At 42.4% G+C, this 10,011-nt stretch overlaps 1 protein-coding gene across 1 annotated transcript; it reads left to right on the top strand.

The window, feature by feature from the left end:
* Window positions 1–3,076: 3,076 nt before the first annotated feature.
* On the top strand, window positions 3,077–7,820 carry NANOG (Nanog homeobox; the record flags this gene model as incomplete). The annotated part of the gene is made up of 4 exons (XM_079775511.1): window positions 3,077–3,227; window positions 6,101–6,369; window positions 7,209–7,295; window positions 7,434–7,820. 4 exons carry the CDS (start codon window positions 3,077–3,079, stop codon window positions 7,818–7,820), a joined length of 894 nt encoding a protein of 297 aa, XP_079631637.1.
* Window positions 7,821–10,011: the final 2,191 nt, after the last annotated feature.

The raw sequence follows: 10,011 nt of genomic DNA, 5'->3' as shown, positions 1-10,011 counted from the left end.
AATGTTACTTCAATAAAAAAATAAATTTTAAAAGAATTTAAAAAATCGATTATGACTCGCTGAACACTCAGATGGCGGTTAACATTGTTAGCAAAATGTATTTTAAATTAATGTATGTATACTGTATTTTACACGTGATGCTATTGCACACTGAATCGGTGACAGTGGAGTAAATGTAACATTTATGTGCCCCGAGAAACCAAAAAATGTGTGTAACTCGTGTTATTGCGGTATTTGTTTCATTGTGGTGGTCTGGACTGGAACCCACATTATCTCCGATGTGTGCCTATAAAACCTAAAATAAGGGTTTCATCGAGTCACTTACATTTGCAGCCCTGGACTCTAGCACTTTATAACACACCCCTCCCCCACCCATACCGTCTACCCAAACAAACCCAAGGTCTCCGACAGCTTCTGAAGCATTCTCGGCTTTATTCAAATTGCTTTCCTGGGCAAAGAATGTAGTAAGTCTGCCTTCTAGCTACCACCCCCTCCCTTTGTGTTTTTCATTCCGGAGGCTCTTCCACTAGATACAATGGAACACGGGCCCGGGGGGGGGGGGGGGGGGGTGAATTTGTCCCGGGCTTTCTGGCAGAGACCCCCATCAGCAAAGAACAAAGCTGCTGGTACCTGCAGTTTAGAGAGCTGCAGGAAAACTACGCATGGTGGCCTTGATCTCCCTCATTTACCAAACTGCTAATGGAGAGCCCTGAAGTCAGGTGTTCCTCTTTATTTATTTTCCGCCTCAGTTTTATTGAGATGTAAACTGACATATAACATTGAATTAGTTTAAGTTTTACAACATAATCATTTGATATATGTACATGTCACGAAATGATTACCATATTAAGTTTAGTTAACATCTGTTACCTCGCATTCTCTTTTTTAAAGAAACCCTATCCTTTTTCTAATGAGACAGAGGCTATCTGCCTGAAGCACCATGTCTTTCTACCCACCTTGTACTTGACGCCCCTATGCCAGACCCTCCTGCTCCAGAATAGTGATCTGCAAAGACAAAGAAAGGTTACATAGAATTTCCACCCCCTTGCTTGGACCCCGCAATATTCCTAGGCCAGTGATGGCGAACCTATGACACGTGTGTCAGCACTGACACGCGTAGCCATTTCTGATGACACGCGGCCGCATGCCGAGGATGAAACATTTGCAGCTCCTGAGGATGAAACATTTGCGACTAGAGTCTTGGAGTTAGTTTTTTCCTCAAAGTGACACACTACCCGAGTTATGCTCAGTTTTTTGGCGAGTTTGACACACGAGGCTCAAAAGGTTGCCCATCACTGTGACCTAGGCTCACAAGTTGGCATCTTTGAATTGTGAAGAAAACACACCCAGCTTGCACAGGCGCAAAGCCAGCAGCTCTAGGTGGAGACCCATGTAGCAGAGTGCATGGGGTGATTAGCCAAGAGTTGTATTTTAGGAAAATATATGCTTGCGATTTGCTAAGGGTTTATTTTAGGGGTGGGAGATTGAAAAGGGGGAAGGAATCTTAAATTTCTTGGATGTTGAGTTTGAAAATGGGGAGGAAAATTGGATTGTTAAGATTGTTGTTAGATTGTCTGTAGATTGTTATTATCGTTGTCATGAATGTATTATTCCTGGAACCCAACTCTACAGTATGTCCGTTGGGAAGGCATCCCGAAAAGCGCAGTGTGGGGAAGGAGTGTGGGCTGGAGGACATGACCAGATTGCCAGGCCAGAGGAGAAAAAGCTGATTAAACAAAGAGCCATCGGAGGGGAGAGAAAAGCCAGAAGATGATGACTGTTCGGGGGAAAAAGGGGTAGAGACAGGAGGGTAACCATTGACTCTAAAAGGCACCTATCTACAAACACTTTGGCAAGTCCACCATAGGAATATCATTTGCCTACAGATTGTTCTTCTTTAACTCCTTTCAGTTGGGGTGGTCAATACATTTCATTATTTTACATCTAGTAATTCCCCAGGCAAAATTAAAAGGTGGCGCTTTCATTCTATCATCTTGCCTACTGGATGAACATAAAAGGCACCACAAAAGGTCATTTCAATGTTGAAGCTCATGGGCACAGGATCCTGGTGCAATTTCTATTAGCAGCCACCTATTTGTAGGTCACCCACGCGCCCAATAGTGCATTTAGCATTTTATTTCCTTTAATTCTTACAACAACACAGAGAAGGCACTTTTGTCCCTATTGATGGATGAGGAAACTGAGACTTTTTAAAGTGGCTGAACCAAGATTCTATCCAGTAACGCGTGTAAAGAAACGCAAAATCTTCCCTAGTAACAGTATGTGCATAATTACTAACAGGGCACCAGAGTGTCTTAGCAGTTTGCAGCTTCTTTCCTCTGGCTTTTGGTGAGAACAAGACAACACTCCCGTTGGGAAGACTAGCTCGTCTTTCTGAAAGCTGAAAAACAAGAAGCAACTTCAGTGGAAGTTGAAAACAAGTACTATTTTTTGACATCCATTTAACACACAATGTGTGTTTTATTGTGACCTCAGGGTGAGTCCAAGAGGAAAACGGAGCCAGTTGAAGCTTCTGTGTATCTAGCCCAATTTCTAGGGGTCTAAAGATCAAGAAATGGATTGTCCTGGTGGGAGTTTCATTCACCTGAGGTGCATCTTTGATTTTAAAAGGTGGAAACGGGATGAACCCAGAAGTTGCTGGATTTATTGCGTCGGTGGCCCCAGTGTTCTGGTTCCCCTCCCAGTCTGGGTTATTCTGCAGCTACCTTTTGCATTACAATGGCCGTGGTGAGCCTGGCAGACAGGATTAACTGAGAATTCGCAAGGGTGTGTGTGGGTGTGGGGAGCACAGAGGGCGGGCCTAAATTTGGTTGAGCCTCCTTTATAAATCCAGAGCCTCCAAATTTTTCATCTTTTTGCAAAATTGACTGGTTGGATCCAGTCACTGCAAAGCTGACCCATTTCCTCCCCCCACCTTTTTTTTTTTTTTTTTTGATGCTTTTACCTCTGGAGATTTTCATATTTCTCTAAGCTCTTCTAGCTAAATACTTAAGCCCGGGTCTTCCTGACAATCTACCTCTTTGGTGTTTTTGTCTCTCTCCTTCAACTCAGCAACATGAGTGTGGATTCGGCGTATCCCCAGAGCCTGCCCTGCTCCGAATCATCCGGTTCTAGGGAGCCTTCACCAGTGCCTGAGATTTATGAGCCTGAAGAAAACTATGCATCCTTGCAAATGTCATCTGCTGAGACACTCCCCACGGAGACTGGTAAGGAAAAACGGAATCCTCAAAAGTCTGAGTTCCTGGAGGGAGAAGGGAAGGAAGAAAGGGGGTGGTGGGTAAGGGTCATTCTTTTCCCTCTTGAGCAATCACAGCCCATTTATGATTTATAGAGGCAGGTGTCATTTCTATTAATCCTGGCAACACCTCTCTTCCCGTCGCAACTTAGTGGCGCGTGCCCTTTCACCTGTGTGCCAGGTGTCGGCTTGTGGGCTGCGACTGGGGACGTGGAGCTCAGATCAACTGTATACTGTATGTTTGAGAACTTCTGTGCGTAGACACAGCGAAAACAAATACGTCGTGGTAAATAAACTGGTGTTTACGTCTGAACACACATTAACAGTAAATACTACTAAGCCAGAAGTGGTAACGGCACAGCTTGGGGTGTGGGGGGCAGGGTGTCTGCTGGTGAGCATCACCTTCCAGGCCCGTCTCTTCCTGGAATGCCAGGAATGGCGCAGCTAATTATACAAACGCCACCTTGTTGAAATGTTTTCCCTTTCTAGAGCTCTGTGAGCACAGGCGATGCTCAGACCTCCTCAATCCCAAGGAAGTGTCCATTCCTCTTGATGGTGGTTAATTTCAGAAGGTTTAGTTTAATCTGCTGACAGTCAAAGTGGCTAAAGTTTGTCATTGATACCCAGTTTGGCTTCAAAACCTGTACTCCAGCACTCAGGCTTCTGAATAATAACTGGGGGATGCTTGGAATACTTAAAGCCGGTACCTTTTTTTTTTTTTTTTTTTTTTGAGATCAGTTTGTTAAAAATGAAAAAGTAAACCAACTTTTACCCATAGTGCAAAACAATAGCTTAGCCCTGCCTTGTGTGTTCAGTGGTTAGACCATCGTCCCGTGAACCGATGGATCTCGGGGTTCGATCCCTGGTCGTGGTACCTGTAGGAGGCAACGGATCCATGTCTCTCTCTCTCTCTCTCTCTCTCTCTCTCTCTCTCTCTCTCTCTCTCTCATCATTGAAGAATAAAAGTCTTCGAGTGAGGATTTAAAAAATAATAACTTAAAGACTTTAAGTGAGGGAGGAATAATTTTGGAAATGAGGTTTCAGAGCTAATAAAGACTAAGTCTAGGGTGGAAGAGGTAAATGAGGGGGAAAATCAAAGAGGACATCTGTAATACTTTCAACAATAAAGATAAATTTTTAAAAAGGACAAAGTCTGGGGATTGAAATGGAAGCCTATTGAAAGTCACGTGTCCTGTTAGTCCTAGTATTTATACGTGGTCGGTAAACCGTTGACTTAAGGATGGATTTCCAGAATTGGATCATCAGTTTATATATTTTTTTTTTTTTAGAATAAGCACCTGTATTACATGAGCTAAGATATGAAGAAGGCTTTATTTGCCTTTCTGGGTCTTGATTTTCCTCAGCTGGAGCCCCAGCTCCTGGCCCTCCAGCACAGAGCCTTCTGCGCGGCCGCACTGGCCTGCTCCTGGAGGGATGCGTGCAGGAGCTTGCCTGCTGGAACTGCTCGCTAGAAGACGGATGATTCTGGCATTCTTTTTCCTTTCACCATGTTTCTTCTGAATTTTCTCTGATCGTTTTTTGTTTAAATTCTCTTCCTCCTTAACTTGGCCCCCTTGTTTTGGCCTAGGGGCGGTGCCTAGTGGTACCCGGACCACTTGTCGGTGTGGGGTGCTGTAATGAGCACCATGCATTTCTTTCCTAAGGTCTTGGTGGGTACCAGTTCGTTGTTGGGATGTGTTGTAGACGACATCAGTAATCCTTGTTTTTCGCATACAACACCCTGAGTCCCAGGAGAAGTTGCCCATGTCCAGCCTCAAGGCCCAGCACTTGTTGCTGCTGCCTCCCCCAAGTGGGACAGTGTGTTTACGGCGGTGGGGTGGCAAGCGGCGGGGGGCAATCTTAGTGTTGGCAGCAGGGCGTCTCAGCTCCTATTTTCACTTCCCGTGATGGGGCTTCCTCTTGCCTCCTGTCTTGGGGCGCTTGTGCGGGTTGTCCTGAGAGATGTACATGGCCCGGTGCTGGCTAGAAAGAGCTGATCATCAGTTTAAAAAATTATGTAGATAATTGCCCTAACTGGTTTGGATCAGTGGATAGAGCGTCGGCCTGTGGACTGAAGGGTCCAGGGTTCGATTCCGGTCAAGGGCATGTACCTTGGTTGTGGGCACATCCCCAGTGTGAGGTGTGCAGGAGGCAGCTGATCGATGTTTCTAACTCTCTATACCTCTCCCTTACTCTCTGTAAAAAATTAATAAAATATATTTTTAAAAATTAAAAATAAAATAAAAAATTATGTAGATAATCATTAAAATTACAAAAGGAAGTTACCATGGGACACTGTAGGTGGGAGTCAAGTAATCTGTTTTGACCTTTTTGAACAGCCAGGGTGTTAAAGAGGCTTGAGTCCCACTCTGTTCCCCAGCAATATTAGCCATGTCCTTTGTATTGGTATTAGCCATGTCCAATGTATGTATAAGTGGTGACACTGGTACACGTACTGGATTGTACAAAGGTTGGCAAGTTATTATTCAGGTTGCTTTAGGGATTGTTATTACTTAGCTCTGAGGTTGTGAGGACTTGGAAAGTGCTTTGAAAATAATAAATTTGTGCTCAGCCAGTGTTGCTCAGTGGTTGAACATTGAACTATGAACCTGGAGGTCATCGTTCGATTTCCTGTCGGGGCACATGCCCGGGTTGTGGGCTTGATCCCGGTATGAGGTGTGCAGGAGGCAGCCAACTGATGATTCTCTCTCATCGTTGCTGTTTCTATTTCTTTCTCTCCCTTCCTCTCTGAAATTAAATTTAAAATAAATAAATAAATAAATAAATTTGCAAATTTAATATTTAAAAAGCTTTAGAGGAAAGTGTCGTTTTTATTCCCAGCAGTCTCTTCTCTTCCTTCCTCCATGGACCTGCTTATTCAGAACAGCCCTGATTCTTCCACCAGTCCCAGCAGTCCCAGCGCAACACTCCCCACTTCTGTAGAGAACAGGACTGGGAAGGAGGAGAAAGCCCAGGTCAAGAAACAGAAGATCCGGACCGTCTTCTCACAGACCCAGCTCTGTGTACTCAATGAGAGATTTCAAAGACAGAAATATCTCAGCCTCCAGCAGATGCAAGAGCTTTCCAGCATCCTGAACCTTAGCTACAAACAGGTGAGGCTGTTTTGTTGTTGTCTTTGCAATAAGAAATTAAAAAAAACACACACAAAAAAACCTAATTTGCAGATAAGCATTGCTAACATCTTTCTGTGCACTCTGTTTCTATGCAAACCCTCAAATAACTTAACACGAAAATAGGATTTTTTTGGTCACATATTTCATAACCATCTTTCATTAAAGAGTCTACTGTGTGACTGTATCTCAATTTACTTAACATTGTTCCCTGTTGCACAAACCAAAATTGTGAGAGTGTTTTTTTTATCATTGGTGCCATACTTAGAAAGTTCTCTATTCCATGATTTTATAACAGGTATATATATTCTTGTCCCTCTGTGATCTCATTTTCTAACTTAAGTTTATAAACAACATGGAAATTTTAGTTTATTGTGCGCTGCAATATAATGTGGTGAATTCTAAATAATTGCATGTTTCATAATTCTGAATTAAACTACCACTATTATGAAATATGTAATGTTCTTATATGGGGGGCACTTTATATTCCAAACAGATTAACCATTAACTGTAACCAATGGCATGGGTAAACCAAAGGGAGATGAATAGATCCTTAAATGTACACTGCACTTTCTGGTTAGTAGAATTGCACTCTGACAGGTTAGGTTTATAATACAAAAAGCAGCCAACTGATTAGAGGGGCTTGGATATTCATTGATAGAATATTAGGTTAGTTCATGATTTTTAAAAAGACACTAGAAATTCAAATTTTGTTTCTGAGCTTTAGATGGTTGTAAGTAATTGTCAGGGGGAAAAAATGTTAACAATATTCTTTGGTCCCTCGCCTATCTGCATTATTATTGTTTTATGCTTTTCTACAGATTAAGACCTGGTTCCAGAACCAGAGAATGAAATGTAAGAGGTGGCAGAAATACAACTGGCCAAAGAATAGCCACCGTATGACCCAGGTAACAAGAAACTTATTTCTTCTGCTCTTTCCTTTCCAATGGCTTTCTCGTTTTGTCTATTGCTGAAGCATAACACCACAGCCACAGACAGTTCTGATGGTCCTATACCCTTTCCGTTAACCCATCCTTCTCTTTCAGATGAGCTCAGCAGCTACGGAGTACCTGGGCCTCTCCTCCTGTCATCAGGGATGCCTGGTGAACACTTCTGGAAACCTTTCCATATGGAGCAACGCTTCCTGGACCAGCCCATCTTGGAACTACCCTGCCTGGAATGGTCAGACCTGGTGTCCCCAAGCCTGGAACAACCAGGCTTGGAACAACCCGGCCTGGAACAACCAGTTCTGTAGCTATGGAGAGGAATCCCTGCAGCCCCAGATCCAGTTCCAGCAAAATCCTGTCAGTGATTTGGAGGCCTCCTTGGAAATGGCTGGGGAAGCCTATGATGCAATACTGCAAGCCCCTAAGTATTATGGTACCCAGCAATCCGCAGATTTATTCCCAGATTTTTCCATGAACATAGTGTGATGATGGGTGTATTACTCAATCTCAGTTGGGCAGTGGCTGTATTACCTCTCCTAGGGTTTTTTTTTACATATCTCTGCCTTGATATGCTGCTTCTCATTATGCCTACTGTGCCAATTTGGAGGGTGGGTGGGGGTTGGGTATGACTGGATTCTTAAGAGGCTTCTATAGTCTTGCTGCTGTTAGACAAATGGTAAAAGATGCCTCTGGCTGTAGATAATTAGATATAATACTAGATCTAGTATTTGGATAACGCTAGATCTAGAATCTTAACCTCAAAAATAGAAGGCAAAAGTACAAAGGTGTGTGATGAAGGATTCCTCATGTTTTCTGGGGTTGGGAGGCTTGTTAAAAGCCTCAATTCAGGTGAATGGTTAAGCTATAATATGCTTCACTGATTTCCCTTTTGCTGTTTTACTACACCCTTTAATTTGTTTATTACTCAAGTATTTGTAAAAGATGTTTTTTGTATTTTGCTGACATGACAATAGTACCAGTTTGGCTGGTTGGTTTACAAGTTTACATTCAAATAAATAAATAAAGTCTATTTTATCATTAGTTGGCTCTACCCTGATTTCACCCAGTGGTCTAATGATAAGTAAAAATTTGCTAAGCATGGGTATTTATTGGATTTTTTAGGGGGGGGGGGGGGGGCATTAACTGAAATCTTCTCTAGACTTTGGGGAGATTGCCATCTTAGGAATGAGCAAAGGAAAGGTCACTAGGATATGATGCTAGGACTGATTCATTAGACCTGAACAAGTTACTCCCTCCTTGTGTGTGAGACTACAATTTGTCATTTTCAGTTATGAGAAGAGTGACACATCTGGAACGTGATAAGCAGAGCTCGTGGGTCTGTGAAGGGGCTGAATGAAGGGCAGCAGAGGGGAGAGGCAGATACTAGAATGTCAACTTGAAACGCATGAGTAGTTCTGATAGTTCTTCAGTGTAATTATACCCTGCCAGAAATAAGCTTATATATTTTAAATATATATTTTTATTGATATCAGAGAGAAATAGAAATAATCAATGATGACAGAGTATCAATGGATCAGCTGCCTCCTGCTAGGGATTGATCCTGAAACCCGGGCATGTGACCTGACGGAATCGAACCATGACCTCCTGGTTCATAGGTTGGTCGACACAACCGTAAAAGTGCTTTTATTTGTTTATATATTTATTTTTGGTTAATCCTCACCTGAGGATACCCTCTCCATTGATTCCTAGAGAGAGCTGAAGGGGAGATAGAAACATCCATAGGTTGCCAGGTACGAGTTAAGTGCCCTTGACTGCTCCCATCAGTCCATCTGCTGATGCTCTAACCATTGAGCCAAATTAGATAGGACAAAATACTTTTATTTTTGACAAATTTGTGGACCAACTATCCGACTAGGATTAAAGCACAATTTAATGTGCCATTTTAATGTATGGCTCTATAAATGCATTGATGTTAACACTGAAGAAAAAAGGATCAGAGACCAATAGATAAGTAAATTCTAGGACCAATTAGAAATAGATTATTTTTTCAGGTAAACTATGTTCTCACCTTATAAGGATCTAAGCAGCCCTCTAAAAAGTATGCTAATAATCCCCCCTATTACTGTCCTTTTCCCACCCAGGCTTGCCCCAAATTTATTGGATTGGGGGCACTTTCATTCACTACTCTGCCTTTTGCTCCTTGGAAACCTCCAGCTCTCGGAAGCATCAGAGTTGCAGAGAATAGCCAGAGCCGTTTTCTTGGTCATTTTCCTCATGGTGTCCCCAATTGTCCAGTGTTCTCTATAATCTCATCCAATCCAATTGTCTAGACAATTTACAGAAGAAGAAGGCAGGGATAATTAACTTCTGCCAAGACCTAAGGACAACATGCTATTCCTTTAAGCTGTCTGATTTTTTTAGTTGTGTGCCATGTGCTATATTATGGACCAAGGAGATAACAGAAACAGAAAGCATTCATTGGACAATGAAAATGCCATTCTCTACGTCACTGCTATTCAAGCAGATTTTATTCTGACTTTGAAAATAATTGATCTGTTCCTGCCACCTGCCCTTTTCACTTATATTTTAGATGCACGAGTGAAGGAAAAAGATTAAACTAGAGCTTTTCTTTTTAAAGGTAATTTGTCACTAACATTTCTACAAAATTCTTGGCTCTAAATAAATGCACATACTAAGCAACAAATTTGAGGAAATA

The sequence above is a fragment of the Cnephaeus nilssonii genome (assembly GCF_951640355.1).
Source record: "Cnephaeus nilssonii genome assembly, chromosome: 6".
Taxonomy (NCBI): Eukaryota; Metazoa; Chordata; class Mammalia; order Chiroptera; family Vespertilionidae; genus Cnephaeus; species Cnephaeus nilssonii.
This window is presented reverse-complemented; position numbering and strand designations above follow the sequence as displayed.